At 38.3% G+C, this 20763-nt stretch overlaps 1 protein-coding gene across 3 annotated transcripts in view; it reads right to left on the bottom strand.

The window, feature by feature from the left end:
* Nucleotides 1–6471: 6471 nt before the first annotated feature.
* ATPSCKMT (ATP synthase c subunit lysine N-methyltransferase) overlaps nt 6472–20763 on the bottom strand; it is a 16049-nt gene continuing 1757 nt past the window's right edge. Inside the window, exons 3-6 of one of the 3 annotated variants that reach the window (XR_004841985.1) lie at nt 18487–18624; nt 16633–16683; nt 10102–11788; nt 6472–6509 (exon numbers count right to left, since the gene is read on the bottom strand). Coding sequence is in view for 1 of the 3 variants with exons in the window: in XM_009638755.2 (XP_009637050.1) it covers nt 11591–11788; nt 16633–16683; nt 18487–18624 (387 nt within the window). In the remaining 2 variants the exon portion in view is untranslated. The other 2 variants (XR_004841986.1, XM_009638755.2) reach the window with 2 other exon arrangements.

Here is a 20763-nt window from a genome sequence, read left to right on the forward strand (position 1 = left end):
TTTGCAAATGGTCTCTGATTCTCATATTCAGGAGAGTAAGACTGTTTAAGAAAGAGCAGCATTAACATGAAGACCATTCACTAAAGCTTGTATGTATATTCAGTATTTCTTTCTTCTCTGCATATTGTTGCTGGACATCTGGTCTAGTAGTAGTCAGGGTAGCCATCATCTGATTTTCAGGCTCAGCTTTTCCCCCACGCCTTCTTTAATTGAGGCAATCAGAAACTGCAGCTTGGAGTGTATTTTAAAGGTTCATTTTGGTCAGGCATTAAGACAGTTCTTCATAAACTCTGTTCTCTGAAAAAGCAGTAAGGTAGAAGGTATTTTCCGGCATCTTGAAAAATGCTTGCCTTAAGGGGCTTTTCTATCCAGGAATAAGGCTGCTTTAAAATACACTTTAACCCATTTGGTGAAGGCACTGACTTAAATCCTCCTATTGGTATTTTCTAAACTAAGAAATTGTATCTAATGTAGAAACAAAAACTGTACCAATTTAGCTAGAACTCCACAAAAGTAGCACATAGACAGAATAAAAAGGCAGGGGAAGGCAGGCAAATAGGGTACTGCTGATACACAGGTAAAAGTCTGACCTCTACTTGGAAGCCAACTAACAGAATTTGACCCAGAAATTGGAAGGCAAGTGAGAGCAGAGAGAACAATTTGAAAGAAGTGGAAAAAGAATTGGAGTCTTTGCAGGTCCTGCAACTTACGGCTCCCCTATAATTATAACATATAAATCATTTGTAAATAGATAATTCATGGAACACGCGAAGATTTTGAAACACTTGATTTTAAAGTGAGATGGTATCAAGTTATTCTTAAAGAACAGGTGCATTAATGCCATAGTTTGAAATCTTAGTGCCTTCGGTATTATGAAACATAAGAGTTGAAATCTGTTTCTGAAATCTTTGGTGCCTATTGGTATCATGTACCAATAACATGCCTCGCCCACAACACAGAAGAGAACACATTTTTATTGAGACTAACTAGTATATGGTATAAATTCAGAGTGCTCTGTGAGGTAAATAAGTTTAAAGATAAGGATTGTAATCTATTCCAGCAGATTATCCAGCTAAACATGTTGAAAACTGGCATTTGCAGTACAGATATTTGATCCCTGAAAATTGAATTCTGTTGTACAATTGCTTAAGAAAAAAACAAAACAGCTTTCTGTATGGAAAACCTACACTACAGATAGACAGGGTTTCTACCAATTTCCTACATTCTTTTCACCCTTAACGAATGGGTCTCTTCTTTTTAATATAAACTGTGGGACAAATGTGCTTTCAAATAGTTTTTATGAGCATAATCCATTAACATTAAAGCAGTCTACGGAACAGATACTCCCTAATGCATATGGATGCTATAGATCGAGTGACAACTCCGTAATAAGGAAAACAATTTAAATTTCCTCTCACTTTTCAATAAACATTTTGAAGTCAGGTAGCATATAGGCTTCTTGCACCTCAGAAGTAGATTTAGTCTTTCTCAGTTCAGTTGGCCTTTTTGCATTGTTCATTCCCTTCTTGGCCCTAGCTGAAAAAGTGTATTGATTTTTACCTAATCTTATGGCTCTTGCTGTCCCATCAATGTGGCATGACAGACGCAGTGCAGGCCAAACATCCAAGCATTACTATGGCTGGAGAACACTACCTAATTGGTAGTAATTACTGCTCTCCCTAGCACCTTTTCCTATTTTATGTAACTCTAGTGGTATGAATTATGTGTATCGACATATTGAAGCAAAGTAGTATTCTGCGTAAGGTGATGCAGAGGAAAGTCCTTCAGTCTTAGGGCTGGAGAAGGGCTGTCACTAATCTTTCAACTAGGGATAAAAAGAAAAAAACCCAGATAATTCATGTTGCTGTGTAGAAAACTGTCTCAAGCAGCCTTTTCTGTATATCCATTCTGAATTGCTTTTTTTATTTGGCAAGACTGGTCTGATTTTGTGATCGCTTTTCATGATTCAGTGATAAGAGACAGAAACCAGCAACGTTTACTGCGTTGTTCCTGGACTAACAAACTTTGATTATACTTACTTAACTGGTAGAGAAGTGATTTGATTGCCACGGTGGAGGTAGTGTGTTTGTACACACATTGCTCAATATGCATTTTCCTGCATATGGTAGAGAAAGTATTTTGTCTTGGGTTTGTTCATATTTGTTCACTAATCAACAAGTTGTTGCCTGTTGTTTTAGAAAAATCAGTAAAAGCAACTAATCTAGTAAGATTCCACACATGATTTCAGCAGCCTGTTTTCCAAGCGGATGAATATAACATGCACCAGTGCTGGTTTTGAGCTGATTGCTATCAAACACCTTCTGAACCAGAAGATCAAGACAGTAACTGCACTTAAAACTGATGGCTATGTCAGGGTAAAATGAGATTGGGCTTGTCAGGACAGAAAGTTGTAACAGCAAGAGCTGTTGATGAGTCACACCAATGAAAACTTTTTCATCCAATTTTACGTGCCTTTTTGATGAAGGATAAAGTTAAGGCCTAAGGAAAATAGTTCCTCTCTCAGTTCATCTCATTTGTACTCATGAAAAAATACAGAAATAAAAGTGAAAAATGAGAACATGTAGGCTTACTAAGATAAGCCATGACAGATCAATCTGATGACTTCATAAAAATCAAGTTTCATTTATGCTTAGTGAAGTGTCTTCAGGGAATTAAGACACAGACCATGCACAAAGGTTAAAAAAAAAAATTACAAAGTTAGGCAAAACAATAAGATATGGAAGTCACAATACCTATGATGGATTGTAGCCAATTTATATTTAATACTCCCATTAACAATAAAGTTGTCAAAGATTTGTACTTTTCTGCTATAAAAAAATAGAAATCATCAAAACAGAGAAGAACCAGACTGACTCTCACACAAAAATAGACTGAGATGTAGTACATGATGCAGTTGTATACTTCAACAGAAATAAGTTTTACTATGAAGTAACACATATAAACAGTGACAGAAGGATCCAAATGCAGTTAAAAGCAGTAACTGTGAGACATCAAATGTAGTAACAGCTAATAAAAAGGTAAGACTGAAGAAAACAAAATCAAGATCGTGATCCTGACAGACACAACCACTGTAGGTGCTATGTCTTACAGTCATAAGCGGTAAGAAGGCACTAAATGCATCTGACCTTAATATCTCTGGCTCTATCAGTTGTGAAAGCGCACAGGTACTGCCACCCTCAGGAGCAACCATCTAAAAAATACATTCTTCCAGCTGTAGACACAGACATGCAGTTGCAGTCTTAACCATTTTAATCACAGCATCACCACCGATTACTTTTGTGGTCCTGAACAAAGTAGCTCTTTGCTACAGTTTTTGCAGTGAAAGGGTGAATAGCAGCCAACCTACAAAAGTGTTTCTAGATCTACTATTCAGTAGCAGTTTGAAAATGATTACTGGTGTATAAATATTGCATTTTACTGCAGAGCTAAATGCAAACTAATAACTACCATTCCAACTGCCATCTTCTACATCATCTTTTTTTTTAAACACCTGCAAACAAATTCCTTCAAAGTTAATAGGAACAACACATGCTTACTGAAGGAAGAAAGACACAAATCTGTTCTCCAAACTAGAAATCTCCATTCAGTAACATTTAGCTTAGTCTATCGCCAGATTATTAGTATCAGAAGACTAATTCTTATATTTTCATTATACGAATATATTGTGTTATTTTTACTGACATATAAATTATGCTACTGTAAGAAGCAAAACTTGATTTGACATTCCCCAAAAAGGCAGACAGACAGAGTCCTGCTACTCCAAGCCTCTGTACCAGACCCAGTATCAACCCCCTCGAGCTAACCTTAAGCTGTAGGTAATTATACCAAGTCTTGGTGGAAAACCAAGATGTTCCTAGTAATAGTCCTGACAAATAGAATCTGTATTGGCAACAGGAATTCGAGAGTAAGCCTTCCCATCTCTACTGGTACAGGATCTTTGTGCTGCTGAGAGACTTTCCAAAGGTGAAGCCCCTCAGTTAAAGAGCCTTGCTCCTAAGTTTGTGCTGGAGAAGGACTCTGGTGTTAATTCTTTCCCTCCAGAGAAGGAAAGTTTATGATTAGGCTGTACCAGAAACACAGCAGTGTAAAACTAAAGAACAAAGTTCTACTGCTATTAGGCAGAAGGAAAACTGCAGTGAATTTATCCTCTGCTTTGTAGAGTTCCTAAATTGGTGGAGAGATCAAATTCAGCAGCACTAAAGCAGTCTTTATAAAAGCCTGACAAAAATGTTGATGCTGTGTCCCATCATGCTAAGACAGCAAGCTTCAGGAAGTCTTCAGCACCCAGAGTCCGTTTGGTCCAGTGCCTTCAGAGACTATGAGGATTTCTTAGGCAGACCCTTGACTGAGACAGCTGAAGCTAAAACTGAGCCTGCTTATACTGAAACATAAGCTGGGAAGGCCTCACTAGGCCTACGGCCTACACAAAGCTGGAAAGTAATGGGGTCATTTGCACCAACAGCTGAAAACCAAAGAACACATTCTGATGGATGAGGTTTGGGGACCTGTTTATTTGGGGGGGGTGTAGCGATCAGGGAGGAGGAGGTTGCTAACAAAAATAAATGCAAAGTGAAGCTCGATACTTTTGATTGGGTTATCTGCTGTGGAGCTTGAGCTCCAGTATCCTTGGTTGGGTTCAGCGCTGCTTTTGGAGCACCCTAACAAGAAAGCTGCATCATTCACAACCCTGGTACTTACAGGCTCAGACAGTGAATGGCCTGCATATCCAACACCAGGAGGGAACACTGCCTCACCACAGTAATAAAGGCACATGAGGTCAATACAACATCCAGTGCACATTTTGGAGAGAAATGGAGAGAGACTTGTATTGCCAAGGTAGATTCTTCAGGCATGCAACAGAATAGAAAGATAAATGAATCATAAACAACATGTGTGGAAATGAAAATTTTATGAGAGTCAGATTAAAACAGTACCAGAGAAAGGATCACTTTTGATTAGTTATCTTGAAAGAGATTAAAGGTATGCTTCAACCTCTAATTTGTCTTTACACAAAGTATCCCCCAAGCGGGCCAAAGTCCCCCCTCCAATCATCTGATGTTCACAATCACCCAAAGCACAGACAAACATGAAGAAAACAGCTGTAGAGAAAGCCTCATGAAAGATCCAGTGTCCAGGTTTCCTGTTTCCTGGAAATTGCTTAGACTACCTAATTTTCATGCAGTAGACACATAATCCTGAGAAGACTGCTGTTTGATCAACATTTTTATTAGAATAAGCAAACAACCTAATTCAGATTGCATGTCCAGGAGACTCACAAGAAGTGCTAACTTCTTCTAAGAAACTTAAACTGTTCAGTAAGTCGGTCTGGTTCTGACCAACATTATACTTAACATGCTCTGGTAAGTAAGACCCAGTTGCTGAAGCTGGCAACTTTTTTCATGTTAGAAGCTGCTTCCTAATCTTTAATTTCTAATGGTGATAAGTGTAGTTTCCCTTTTAAATCTGTAATGTTGTCATTCTAAAGGTATTTTGGGGGGTAGAAGAGGAAAGGGTAAAGAAATTAACCAAAAGTACTATAGAAAAAACACTTCAAGATGCTCACTAGTTGTATTAGCTCAGTCAATCATATTCTCCCACCAACATACTCTTTATCAGAACAATAATACTTAAAAATTTAGATGAAAGCAGAAGGCAGCCTCTGATGACAGTGTTAGAAAATAAATTTCCTTTAAAATACCAAACAACAGCGCTATATCACACTGACAACTGAAATTAAAAGTACCTCAAAGGCAAGAGACTTGACCATCCCTATCACTAGATAACATTAGTATTTTCACATCATGACTATTACTTGTCCTGTTCCTGCTCAAAATCCTTTGCTTCAGTGTGAGCTCTGTGTTTGCAAATAAACTTAATTGGTATTGATCACATTGACAAGGCTTATTTATGCATTGAGCATAAAGGTAAGTCAGAGTATAAATTCGGCTTCTATGCATGCAGAAAAAAAAAGCAGCAATAAAATATACATGAACACAGATGTTGAGGATCCCTGTAGACAAGTAAGAGAATGGAATATTTAGACATATAAATTATTTTGATTTGTGTACACTTTGAAAAGCTTGAAAAAACAATGAGAAAGACAGAAAAAGTAGTATACATCCAAGAGCAGCTACACAATCTTAGGGGGAAGAAAAAGAAAAGAGCATCAAGCCTTCTGGGCTAGAGTGACAGTGACAGAGAAGGCCCCTTAGATTTTGGCTATATACCACACCACTCACATTTTTCTCTCCCAGAACTTACACTGCTTTTAATCATTCATTTTGTGTCCTCTCCTCACACACTTCCATTTTCAATCAAGCATCAAGAGAACTTATGCAAGAGCTAGGCTCATTTCTGCTCATCTGAACCAGAGTTCGGGCATGGACAGCTGCAGACATTACAGCATTAAGGAGTTTCATGGGGTCCCATCAGCTTTTTAGACAGGCTTCAGGTGTTTTGAAAATGTAGATTTCATGTTTAAGCAATTCCTAAAAAAAAAGCAATTAAACCCTTTAACCAGATCTATCATAGATTACATAAAAATCTAGAATTATTAGAACACAATGGGAATATGCAAAGCCATGTGGCTACTCTCACATAGGGAAACGTGAAGTTACAAGCCTATCATAAAAGACAGAGGCTCAAACATTTGTATACTGCAGAGCTTCAAGGCTCAACAGTCCATGCAAGCAAGAACAGAAAGAAGAAAAAAAATCCTCACTTTGATAAACTCATTTCCTTTTAGCAAATGTTTTACATAAACCTTTATTTTTAGTTCAGGGATTCTCAAATGATCATTTCAGAGACATTAAAATATTCCAATGGAAGGACACAACCACAGGCAGCAAATATAAACCCACTGATAGTACATCTGCTTTTTAAATTACTTTTTGTGGATTGCTCAGAAAGTACTCACAAAGCTCAGGTTGAAAGCCATTAATTTACTGCTTCTGACCTTGCAAAAGACCTCTGCTCACCTCAAAACTTTATGCCACAAGCTGTATATGGGTCTTCAAAAGCCTACTTTATTTTTAAAAACCACAACATATACAGTAAGCTGAAAAATATCCCTGCACATTTACTGGTAAGCAGGTTAATTTTTACCAATGTTAGCAGTTCACTGGATTGTATTACAGTGATTCTTCAAGGACTACACAGCACTTTGCAGGAAAAACATCAGTCCAACATTTCAACCAATGCCTCTAATAGAAAGCCCAACATTATACTATGAAAAAGACATCAGCAAAAGTCCCACCTGAACAAACAACCCATATCCAAAGAACTACTGAACGGATAAAAGGCCTGTATTCATTTTCCATCTGATAAAATATAATAAAAATGTGAAATTAAGTACTTAAAACTACTAAATAGTGAGAATTGTTGTAGACTGAGGCTATTTTTCAGTCTAAATACCATATGAGCGGATGTGTTTTTCTTTCATTTACTGGAAACAAAAGTCATGCTATGTCAGCATACAGACCGCTAAATAAATCAAGGAGGTTAGTTAAATACATGTTGAAATGTTAGAGAGAAAAAGGACGTTCCTTAACATATTTAGCCTTCCTGCAAAGTTGCTGGAAAAAAGGCAACTAGTTTACAGAAAAAAATATTACAGGAAGTGAGAAGATCTGATGAATTTAAGTCAAACAGTCAAACTGTAAAAAGAGAATACAAAAAATAAAAGCAAACACTGAAGTAAGAAGAATTCAGAAAAAGAATGAAGAAAAAAAAATGGTAACTATCCATGTATAAGTCTCCTTCAGTGAAGCATACAATGATGAATAGAAAGATTATCGTAAAAAGAAAAAAACTGAAAATATTAATTCTGCAGTTCTCACTCAAGAGTCATTTTTAAGTTAAACACAGATGCCCCATTGTCTTATCAAGAACTCCAGAAGTCTTCCAGAAGAAACATATGTTACTTCTGAAAAACAAGTTGGGGCTACATTGTAAAACTAGAGAACTACAAACTTGGCACTCTAAGCAGAATTTACTGGCATTAAATCTGATGTTGGGGTGCCCTTTTCAACCATGAATTTGAAGGATCCATGTGCTTTCTTGAATAAATGCCTCGGTATTTGTAAACCATTATGCAAAGCAAAACTACAGAAGTATGAGTCAATCTATCAATAATTAGTGCTCATTCAAGTGTAACGGCATCAGCCATGAACCCACTTCTGAGTGAGTGCTCATCACAGCCCACTCTTAGAATGGACGCTCCTATCCAATGAGAAATACGCTGCTGATGCACAAGTCTGTCAAACTGCTTTTGAAACAGCTCGAACTGCCATACTTGGGCTGTAAGATTTCCTTCCTCCCATAGCTCAAAAGAAGAGGTAAACAAAATGCTACCTCTGCTTACTTCCCCTCCCCTGTAGATCTTGGAATGGTACTACAGTGGTAAAAATTTTTAAAGAACACACGCGTGAAAAAAGCAAAGCTCAAGTCCTTCTTAAAAAAAAAAAAAACTTATGCAGAATTCAGAAAACCTCTGTCACCTCCTGAGTTGTGTCCTTCATTAAAGGTGAAAGACTTTCCCAAAGCCTGGGCTTTGGAACTTTTTTCCCCGCAGACCTTACTCAACTGGCTTATGAAATGTGGTACCTTATTTTAGACTTGATTCTGTACCTTTTTACCTGGCTACAACTCATGAGTCAGAAATAAACAGCAGCTCAGAGACAGAGGATTAACTTCCTCGGAGCAATATTAGATTAAGTGGCAGCATATAATCAGGCCAGAGGATAAGTCAAGAACTTCAGTACACTCAGTAATACAGAAATGCCTAAAGCTCACAAAATATGTGCACATTTCACAAACAAATCTGGACAAGCTTGGCTGACATTGCTGTGTAGCTGTAGTGACTGTGCAGCATACAGAGCAACCTGCATATACGACAGCTCACTTGTAGCCATACCCTTCTCCTTCTCCCTAGAAAGCCAATTTATGCAAAATAGAAAACTACAAAGTTAGAATTGTAGCACTCAGACAATGCATTGGTACAATTGATCTTGCATCACAAAGCCTGTTGGGGACATAATGAGCTTCAATGCAAAAAAAAAAAATAATATGAAAGTCTGACTCCTGGAGAATTCTGACCTGTATTATTTTCAAACAGATCAAATTCTACAGTATTTCAGTAAAGCATTACTCATTCAGCAATGCAGCAACTTTTTTGCCAAGATCTGGCAGGACACGGAAGGAATAAAACAAGTAACTCCCAAAAGGCAAGTGATTCTACTAAACAACATAAACAAAGATAAACTACAGGTTTTTCTGTGTATCTCAATTACTTTGGTATTGAACAGCATGTGTAGCTTGAATGTTGCCTTCTTTTGGCTTCAGACCTACAAGATAATTTGATTAAGCCAGTTCTCTAAGGCTCTCCTGGTTTTCAGAAGTAGCATATCAACAAAATCATAATACATTACCCTAGCAATTGGAAGTGTATCAACATAATAATCCATATAGTGATAACTGAAGTCACAGTTAAGTATTTAATCTTGTAAACTACCTAATGAACAGAGAAAGCGATAGAAAAATTGAGAACGCGACCAGAAAATGCTTTCCCAGTCCCCCTGCGTAAATTAGAGGAATTTGCTTTCCATTTTACACCAGCCATGGAAACAGGAAATACAGCACATTTTCTTATGTAATAAGGAATTCCAAACCTTCAGACTACTGTCTCAGTGTAGGCCCCCAAAAGTAAATGGCCAGGGCAAGAAACAGCACCCTGCTTTACTTTAAAAGCATTCATAAATCTCTCCATGCCTTGAGGACAGCACTTAGTGCTCCTAAAGCTCAGGCCATCACATCATTCATTTTATCTCGCCCTCCCCAACAAATATTTCTGGAGCGATAGGTGGTAACTAAGTACACACCCCAAAGCCTTTACCACAGGCAGAATTGAGAAATTCAGTTTTACCTTTTAACAGGTAAACGATAATGCAATAGACAAACATATAGCCAAACACTACAGAAAAAGTAAATACCCACTTCATTCCCTGCAAACTAACTTTGGTGAAAGTAGGCAGTAGAAACTTGCGTCAAAGCACAGCACTACAGAGATTAGTCACAACACACCTGATCAAAATCTTCTGCCTCCTCTTCTCCTTTATAATCATTTGGGGAAGGACTCAGCTTAATTAGCTAATTTCCCCTTTGTATGGTCTTTTTCCAATAGAAATAACATCAGATTTCCTTTGTCTGAGGTTCCAGTTTTAGGGCCTTGGGATATTAAAGCAAATTCAGACATTTTAGATAAGCCACTGTAGCCCTGTTCTGTCACTGTGTAATAATCATAACACTTATAATCACAGTAGAAAGAGTTTAGTGTCGTTTTACAAGATGCAGTATGTTGCACTGCAGTGAAAGGCTGTAGAAGACTGCTTACCAGAAATCAGTGTTCTTTGATACATACAGTCTCCATGTTTACAGTTGTGTAACTTTACCTGGGAACCAAAAGAAATAAAATAGAAGAGTGCTGCAACGACGTTAGAAAAGGAAAATGTCACAGCAGCAACAATACCCCACTGCAAACCAGTATCAGCAAAAGGACAGGGAGAACTTGCTTCACTTCCAAGGAAAAGCCATGCAACAATGCCATGAGTTTGAGATCTCATCAGATGGCACAGAAAAGCAGAGGGGAAAAGCAGCCTGACTGAAAACCTCCTTCCCATCTCACTATAAATTAAATGAGATCTAATCAGATTTAACCAAGCTAGCCAGACCAGCTAGCTCTGGAATCGGAGACTGTCTTCATGACACATTCAGATAAGAAACTCTCACCCGTACCTTATTCAAGGCTTGAGCACACAGAAGTGGTGACCACTTCACTGCCAAATGGGTGACTTTTGAAACCCTTCCTAAATCAGAGAGGTTAGGAAGATTCATGGTCATTTGCAAAGGCTTATACCAGTAAGCATTGAGTAAGAGCATATTTCTGCAGTTTTGTCTTCACATAACAAGTTAAATAAAAACACATGAACATAATCAAGGGCTGCACGTCTATTAATGAATAAGCAACTTGTTATATTTGCTTGTTACGTCATACTCAATTTTAAAAAGTACACATTCAATGCTGAGGTGTAAAACATTGGTATTATCATCATACTCAGTCTGCATCAGTTTGACGTATGCAGCATTATGCCTACTTGGCATACATAATTAAGACATTTGGGAACCACGGCTCATTTGAGAAGCTACTTGCACACCACTTCCAACACCAATAACAAACGCTACATCGGTTCAGAAAGAATGCACATATTAAATTCGCCAATTTGAGCATTTTAACTTACACATATATTCCCCTTAACAGTAGTGAACCATGTTTTATCCCATTTTCCATATTAAAGTTTTCCGCTTCTATTAAACTTTCTCATAATTTTTACTAACTACATTAAGCCATTTAACTACACCTTTCACTAATCTTTGTGTGCTTTCAGATAACTGGTGTACTTCAGTTATATTAGTGCATATATATCTCCATATCCTGGGGCTCTATTCACATTAAACTTATCTTTAACAGGTGAAGTCAAAGACAAAACTTTCAGTACAAAACCAAATCAGATGTTTAGGATTCTGTCTTTGGTGTAATTCCCAAGTTTTTTGTTTCACATCCTCTAGAACGTTTCAAATCATAGACCCACACAGTGTCTATTCCCTCTCCAGTTGTATGATCTGGGATCCAGCAAGGAAAAGGAAACCGACAGGCAATGATTCTGGAATTACATTCAAGTTCTTTTTGCAGCTTCTTCTCCAACTGTGGCATCTGTTGAGCAACAATAAAAAGCTTTCAGAAGCAGTAAAAACCAGAGGCATTCTCTTTAGAATCTCATTCAAGTGTTCAAGAGAAGTCCAAGGTTTGCAGAATTTTCGGAAGAAAATTTAGGAAAGTATTCATGATATAAGTTTTGGCTTTCATGTATTGACAAAGAATATCTAAAACTAGAAAGTTGTTATTGTGCCCTGATTGGTGAGATCAAGAAAATCGTAACTCTAAGTTCTAAAAATTCAATCAAAAACCATAGATAAACCCTTAGATTAAAAAAAAAAAACAAACACAAATTAAGACTTTGCATGTTCCAATTCATGATTCTATTCAGTGGGATTCTTCTCTGTAACAGAATGAAAGTGCAGCCCTCTGAATTTATGCTATTTATGACACCTCAAGTCACATGAACTACTATGCGATGATACTCAAAGGCCAACGCCTCTCAATTTCCAGTGTAACCCTGAGACAGATCCTGGGACACTCAAAATATCATACAGCCAACAACCCAAAGCAAACATTCTGCTGTCACTGTATGGTAAAGTACTGGTATGTTAAATACTACTGAAATTGTGCTTTACTGGCTCCAGCCTGTTGACATATGCATGTAAGTCCCTAAAGCACTACTGTATGAAACAGCATATAAAGTGATAGGACAGTTTGGGTTGGAATGGACCATTAGAGGTCATCTAGTCCAAACCCCCTGCAATAAGCAGGGGCATCTTCAGCGAGATCAAGTTGCTCAGAGTCCCGTCCAACCTGACCTTGAATGTTTCCAGGGATGGGGCCTCCACCACCTCTCTGGGCAACCCCTTCCAGTGTTTCACCACCCTCATTGTAAAAAATTTCTTCCTTATATCTAGTCTAAATCTACCCTCTTACAGTTTAAAACCATTACCCCTTGTCCTGTCACTACAGGCCTTACTAAAAAGTCTGTCCCCATCTTTCTTATGGGTTCCCTTTTAAGTACTGAAAGGCCGCAATCAGGTCTCCCCGCAGCCTTCTCTTCTCCAGGCTGAACAAGCCCAACTCTCTCAGCCTTGCCTCATAGGAGAGGTGCTCCAGCCCTTGGATCATTTTTGTGGCCTCCTGCAGACCTGCTCCATTGGGTCTGTGCCAGGACCCCAGAGCTAGACGCAGCACTCCAGGTGAGGTCTCACCAGAGCGGAGCAGAAAGGCAGAATCCCCTCTCTCGACCTGCTGGCCATGCTGCTTTTGATACAGCCCAGGGTACGGTTGGCCTTCTGGGCTGCGAGTGCACATTGCCAGCTCATGTCTAGCTCTTCATCTACCAGTACCCCCAAGTCCTTCTCCGCAGGGCTGCTCTAAATCCCTTCACCCCCCAGCCTGTACTGATGCCAGTGGCTGCTCCGACCTAGGTGCAGGACCTTGCACTTGGCCTTGTTGAACCTCATGAGGTTAAACACAGGCCCACATCTCGAGTTTGTTCAGGTCCCTCTGGACTTATCTCTATCTCAACATTGATCCGTTGACTACTACTCTCTGGATGCAATCATCCAGGCAATTCCTTATCTACCGCATAGTCCACCCATCAAATCCATCTGTCTCCAATTTAGAGAAGGATGTTGTGGGGGACTGTGTCAAATACCACTGTGCAATTCTCCTTGTTTGAAGACCTACAGTCTAGTTTTCCTCCATTTGCAAAAATTGAGCAGATATGAAAGTCAAGGGAAATATCACTACTCTTCCAGAACATAGCAACGCCCTGCCCAGACAGATACTCTATCTCCAGTAAGTACTTTGAAAATTCTGCTATGGATTAAGCGAGAAATGAATTAACGCAGCTAGACTTCAAAGAAATTTCATTCCCATCCCAGATAGTGATTATGTTCTGAAAAAAAAAAATGCAACTTGATAGATTTAGCCATTTTTGTCCTTATGTTATGCTTAAGCAGATCAGTGCACATCCATTTAAAATTCCTTTTATTCTTACATACTGTATCTGTCTTGGGGAGTAATTATAACAGCAAGCTCCACGGGTTACTTCTATCACATGTTAAAATCGATTTATTTTGATATCATGACATAACATTTAGATAGTAAAAGGCTAAAAGGACAGTAATTATTACAAATAAAGCTCAATGTAAGTCACAAAAAACAAAACAAAAATATATTAAAAATTCACAAAAAACCTAAAACCAACCACAACAGAACATTATTAGAAAACAAGACTGACTGAGGAAAATATATTTCCAAAGGCTGCAGATAGCTTCCACTATCACATACATGCAGGGTATGCCTTTGATGTAACATCCTATTATAGCTACATTTAAGCTTACAATGGAATATTTTAGGAAAATTATAGTCATAGATCTACTATATCAAAGAATGACCTCTGAGTATTTTTAAGCATTCTATGCCCTGATTTCATCCATACAGCAAATGCTTTTAAACATTTTTGCTACAGGACCTTAAATAAACTAGAAACATAAAGCCTACTTTGGTATCCCAAACTGAGCTGAGACACCAGAAAAGGAAGGACTAAGTTGTTACAGAAATTACAGGCACAGACATAGCCTAACTTTTTCTAATTTAAGCTAGTATCACAGAATCATAGAATCATAGAATGTTTTGGGTTGGAAGGGACCCCTAGAGGTCATCTAGCCCAACCCCCCTGCAGTGAGCAGGGACACCGCTAACTAGATCAGGTTGCTCAGAGCCCCGTCCAACCTGGCCTTGAATGTTTCCAGGGATGGGGCCTCCACTATATAGATGTGAGATGTTACTAATTTTCGTAAGTACTCATTAAACTTCATTAATAGTTCAGCCAAAAAGAACTGTATCCTTGAACCAAACAGTCAAACTGGTTTTTAAGCTAAATCTCTCAGTAACACCAGGTGTTATAATCATACCGTATTTCATATCAAGCCAGGGCTGGGGTTTTTTGGTATGTCTACATAGATATAGTTTAGTAAACCTTTTGTACAGTATTTAATCAGTTAAAATACACAGCAGCTGTGAACATGAATACCTGGTAAGAATTCTGTCATCCCAGCCTGAACAAGTAAAAGTCTCTGTGCAATGACTTATAAATAAACACACCTTCCCCCCAAGCGCTTGCAAGAACAGAGAGGTCTTAGTCTCCCCTGAAGATCAATAAATCCAAGTTCTGTAAGCTAACCTTGGATATGAAATAAGAGCACTGTGTGACAGCATCAAATCAGACCAGTATTATTAAAAAAGCTAGAGAGATCTATTGCCCTCAGTAAAAAAGAGAAAATGCATCAAAGCTCCTAAAAAATCAATTTAGTCATTCAGGAGGCTATGCATTCACAGCTTCCGAAGTAAATTTAAAGGGCATCATGAGCAAACAAATGCTCAGGAAACACAGTAGTTCATATGTTTGGATCTGTTACATTTATGACAGTATTTTTATTTGAAGAATTTAGCCTAGTATTTACTGAAGTTATTCTGAGCCTCACAGCTACTCTTTCTATCATAGCTGTTACTAATTTATCCCACTTTATACTGTTGTGTTTAAAATTAAGCCAATATTTCTGCTAGGTTTACTCACATTTTCCCAGGGCATTCGTTTATTTCTAGTTTACTGAAATATCTTTCTTTCACCTGCACTCAGTGCAACTGCAGAATTTCTGACTGCAAATTCAAATATTCATACTGCCCCCACTGGGAACTCAAGCTAGAGAGCACATAACATCCAAACCTGGTAACACCTGTAGCACAAGTAACATCATAGTTGTCACTAATATGCCACCCACAAAAGTAAGGGGGGGGGGGGAAAAATCATGAGTTTCAAACTGAATCTGAAGCAGGTATTTAATTCTAATGCTGTTAAAGCAAAAGCACAGAATAGGGAAGCTTTATTATGCTTCTTGTTGCACCTTCCTGTTACTACTACAGAAATATTACCAGTGTATGTTGTATGGTATAGCATCACATAAATCACATTCAGTCATTTCATCCCACATCTGCCTTAGCAGAGGAAGAAGCAATACAGAATCATTTATAGGATATTTCTGTTGCACTCCTCCATATGCATTCAACCTATATAGAAGATTCTAATAATAAATCAAAATATCAAGAATATTTAAATATTTAAGGTTTTTTTTGTCTTTTCTAGTAAAATGAGAAAAAGAAAAATAGATCAAGCCAAAAGCCAAAGTGAATGTAAAGTCTGACTGAATATATTGAATATCTTACAAAAGCAGTCACTATGCAACCTAATCTCGACACCAGTTTTGAAGAACACATTTTCCCCAGGGGCATGATGAACACAGGCTACAAAGCCTTCCTAAAAGGCAAAGAATTTGTGGACTTATACTCTAGCAATTATATTTGAAGTATTTGTCTCCCTTCCTAAACCCTCACAATCTAACATAGGCAAGGGATCATTTCAATATTGCAACTGCTGGCCTATTTGAGGTGATCCAGTTTTTGGAGAAGAACATAAGCAAAGTTCAATACTCTCCGCTAACAAGGTTCCCAAAAATCAGCCCTAGACAATTTCCTACTCCATCCTCTCCCTGAAAACTCCTTGGTCTTTTAGTATGAAAAACTGAAATTTTCAAGAAACAATCTATCAACTTCCCCCAAACTTGAGCACACCCGTTTTCATTTTGGTTTTGAACTAATGGACAGAAAATACTTCTTAAAAAACCAAGTATATTTTCAGGGCTCTGGTCTGCATACTGTCACAAGTTTTATAAGGTCTTATGCGCACTAATAAGCAACAATGAAATGTGGAAATACTAGTACTAACTACCTTTGACATTCTGCAGGTTGGTTCATTTTGCAGGTGAATGTAATAACATTGATTGCCTTGGTATGAAAATAATTAAACAATGCAAAAGGAGTAAACTTACCATTTGAGGTACCCCAAAAACAACAACATTCGTATAATGGGAAAAAGAAACCTAAAATAAAATTTGAGAACAAGTCTTAATGAAGTTCATATTTGGAGAAGTTCTCACCATTCTTTTCCCCTAATCCCTCCAGCTGCACTCCTTTCAACAGGGATTTAGACCAAAAGTAAGAAAGGAGATCCCATATCAATTTTTCATCACACACATTTCCACATAAAGACAACTTTACATTGCTGAACAGCAAAAAACTACTACTGTCTGGCCAAGAATATGGCACCAATTCTAGTAGCACAGAAAGTATTAATTTAGAAAACACCTTCACGTTTTTACTCATGGCTAAGTTTTTCCACAACTCCTGTATATGTTAAAATGACATATGTTTTAAGTTTGCCCCCACTTTTGTTAAATGTTAGCTCACTATAAAAAACTCGCCATGCATTCTAATGCCTGGGTTCTTCTAGTCAGTGCTATGAAGTTTTCCTGTGCTCCACTTTGAACAAACGTAAAAATAGTACATTCACACTTTTTCCCAAAATTACCAGTATCAGCTTTACCCATTACAAAATGGCATTCTTAAAAAAAACCAAAACAAAACAAAAAAAAACCCTACAAACCATCAACAAACAAAAAAAACCCCCACAACTTTGATGGGAATAGCAAGGAAGAGGCCCACATAAACATGACCCAAAAAAGCACACCTCATTAAAGCACCAATTGTGACTCAAATGACTGAAAATTATGAAAAAATCTCAATCATAGAATCATAGAATTATTTATTTTGCATAAACATGACCCAAAAAAGCACACCTCATTAAAGCACCAATTGTGACTCAAATGACTGAAAATTATGAAAAAATCTCAATCATAGAATCATAGAATTATTTATTTTGGAAAAGACCTTTAAGATCATCAAGTCCAACCGTTAAGCTAACACTGCCATCCCACCACTAAACCATATTCCAAAGCACCTTGTCTGCCCATCTTTTAAAGACCTCCAGGGATGGGGTCTTGATCACTTCCCTGGGCAGCCCACTCCAATGCTTGACAACCCTTTCAGTGAAAAAATTTTTCCTAATGTCCAGCCTAAACCTGCCCTGGCGCAACTTGAGGCCATTTCCCCTCATCCTATCGCTTGTTACCTGGAAGAAGAGACCAACACCCACCTCGCTACAGCCTCCTTTCAGGCAGTTGTAGAGGGTAATAAGGTCTCTCCTCAGCCTCCTCTTCTCCAGGCTAAACAACCCCAGTTCCGTCAGCTGCCCCTCATGAGACTTGTGCTCCAGACCCCTCACTAGCTTTGTTGCTCTCCTCCAGACATGTTCCAGCAACACAACATCTTTCCTGAAGTGAGGGGCCCAAAACTGAACACAGTATTGGAGGTGCAGCCTCACCAGGGCCCAGTACAGGGGTATGATCAGTCACATGTATGTAAATGACCTTCCAGCAACACTCAAAACCAGGTAATGCACTGCACAGCTAGAAAAGAACACATCTAATGAAATGCCAGATGAGACTGTGATCTTGCACATTATGTGAATAAGCGTCTTGTTACTGACTCCACAGAATCAGCTCTCAGTGAAGCCTGGCATTACAGGACACCATTCATCAGGCACAAGCACGACACAGTATGCTCAAGGAGCCTGTACCGAAACAGGACAGCACTTCACCAAAGCACAAAACCAGGAGAGCAGCGTACTGTGCTGCATCTAGTTTCTACAGGCTCGAGTACTTTTCTCAAAGCCAAATACAGCACCTTGAGGCCAGTCAGCATTCTGGTTCTTCTAAGAAAGTATTTCCAAATTATGGAAATCTCTCAAACATCCCAGATTCATTCTTACATATGTCACCACCTACCTTCCATAAGTCTGAAATATAAAATTTGGTGTTCTGATGTACCCCATCTCTCCAGGCACGGTATCTGGAGTACCAGACTAGCCAGGGATTTAATTCATAACCAACTGCTTTGAATCCCCTTTTTGCAGCTGCTATCACCTACAAGGAAGAAAATAAATCTTCACTTAGAAACAGTGTATTTTATCTAAACAGGAGCACAGTTTTATTTACACTACAAATCAAAGGAATGCACTTCTGTAAATCACTCAGGCTTTAATCCCCAACAGATTAGTAGTATAGTGAACAAAACCTCAAAATTACATTTTACTATTATGACTAGTCCCATTGAAATTAATATTCAGATGAGCAAAATGAACCACTTAAACATTCACAGGGTGTCCTGGTTTCAGCTGGGATAATTTTCTTCCTAGTAGCTGGCATAGTGCTGTGCTTTGGATTTAGTATGAGAATGTTGATAACACACTGATGGTTTAGTTGTTGCTAAGCAGTGCTTACACCAGTACAGGGCTTTTTCAGCTTCCCCTGCTCTGCCAGGGGCACAAGAAGCTGGGAGGGGGCACAGCCAGGACAGCTGACCCCAACTGGCCAAAGGGCTATTCCAGACCATATGACGTCATGCTCAGTATAGAAACTGGGGGGAGTTGGCCAGGGGGACAGCAGTTGCTGCTCAGGGATGGGATGGGCATTGGTCAGCTAGTAGCGAGCAACCACATTGCTTGTTTTTCCTGGGTTTGTTTCTCTCTTGTTTTCCTTTTCATTACAAATTTTTATTATGATTTTATTTCAAACATTGAACTGTTATCTCAACCCACAAGTTATCTTACTTTTGCCCTTCCAATTCTCTCCCCCATCCCACTGGGGGAAGGTTGAGCAAGCAGCTGCGTGGTGCTTGGTTGCCAGCTGGGGTTAAACCACAACACAGGGCAAAGCTTACAGTGCATCTATGATTTACATAAAAGTTTAACTTAACATATTCATGACACTGCCTTGGAATTAAACAGTACCAAAATTGACTATGGAGAGAACAGTGAAATATACAAGCAGAAATGCTCAAAACTAGAGCACTAAACTTATTTGAAAAGCAGTGATGGGTACACACTTGAGAGACCCCTGAATCAGAGCCAAAATGATCTACCAGTAAAAAGAGTATAAAAGTAATCTGGTGATCTACATTTAAAGAAAAGTAGGTCAAAAATTTAAATGTAGGTTAAAAAACAGGAAAAAAAAACCCCATACATAAATCTCACAGTATAGCTTTCATCCAGTGCTAAGCTTCATATATCATTTTAAAAGGCAAAAGGTAATTCAGATAACAAATAGATTTTCAAATATATGCCTCTAAATTAGACCCTAAGATTTAGAATTGTTAAACTGTATTGCAAGTGTCTTCAAACAAGATAAAAGCCTATTGATTTTTTAGAGAGAAAAAAAAATTAAGGAAAACACAAAAAGGAACCAGTTGCTAGAATTAAGATTTAAGTCATAATTGAAAAGGTTACTGCCAAGTTTTAACCAGGAAAAACCTGATGAACTATGAATCATGGAAAAGGCAAGGTGAAATCAGGACATTTTTTAATAGAGCTTCTCAAACAGCATCATCTGGACAGTGTGTTTCACACTACTAAAATAATGGATCTTCCATCACACACACAGCATTCCAAGTATACTAAAAGAACCTGACATTTTTACCATGCTTGGAAATAAAAATATGGTACATTTATCCACCAAGTACACCTGAGTAAGAGCTAAATATTTAAAAGCATCTGAACAGAAGCTGAACTTTTTTCAAGACAAATGCACTAACGCAACACCAAGCATTCAATTTCAGGCACCTAGCTCTCCAAGCAGTCTTCAGTCTCCATTTGGGCACTATCTATATATGTGTGTGTGTGTGTGTGTGTATACATAAGTATAGAAAATCAGAATTAAACACGTAGTACCTAGTCAAATCAGATGCCTTAAATGAGGATCAACAGCCAAATGCTGAGCGGAGAGAGCTTCAGAACCTGCAGCGCTCTCATACCTATGTGCTTTCCTGTTTCCTAGTCAGGCACAATTCCTTCTAAGCCATGTTCACAGATTTGGATTTCCAAATCAAGTTTTTTAGTGCAAATGGTTCACTCATTCATATGAAATACGGACAAAGGTAGCATTCAAGAACTTGTTTCCATCAAAAAACCACTTAGTGTGCCATAGAATCATAGAATCATAGAATGTTTTGGGTTGGAAGGGACCACTAGAGGTCATCGAGTCCAACCCCCCTGCAGTCAGTCCACT

Source organism: Egretta garzetta, unplaced genomic scaffold (genome assembly GCF_000687185.1).
Source record: "Egretta garzetta isolate BGI_Z169 unplaced genomic scaffold, ASM68718v1 scaffold264, whole genome shotgun sequence".
Classification (NCBI taxonomy): Eukaryota; Metazoa; Chordata; class Aves; order Pelecaniformes; family Ardeidae; genus Egretta; species Egretta garzetta.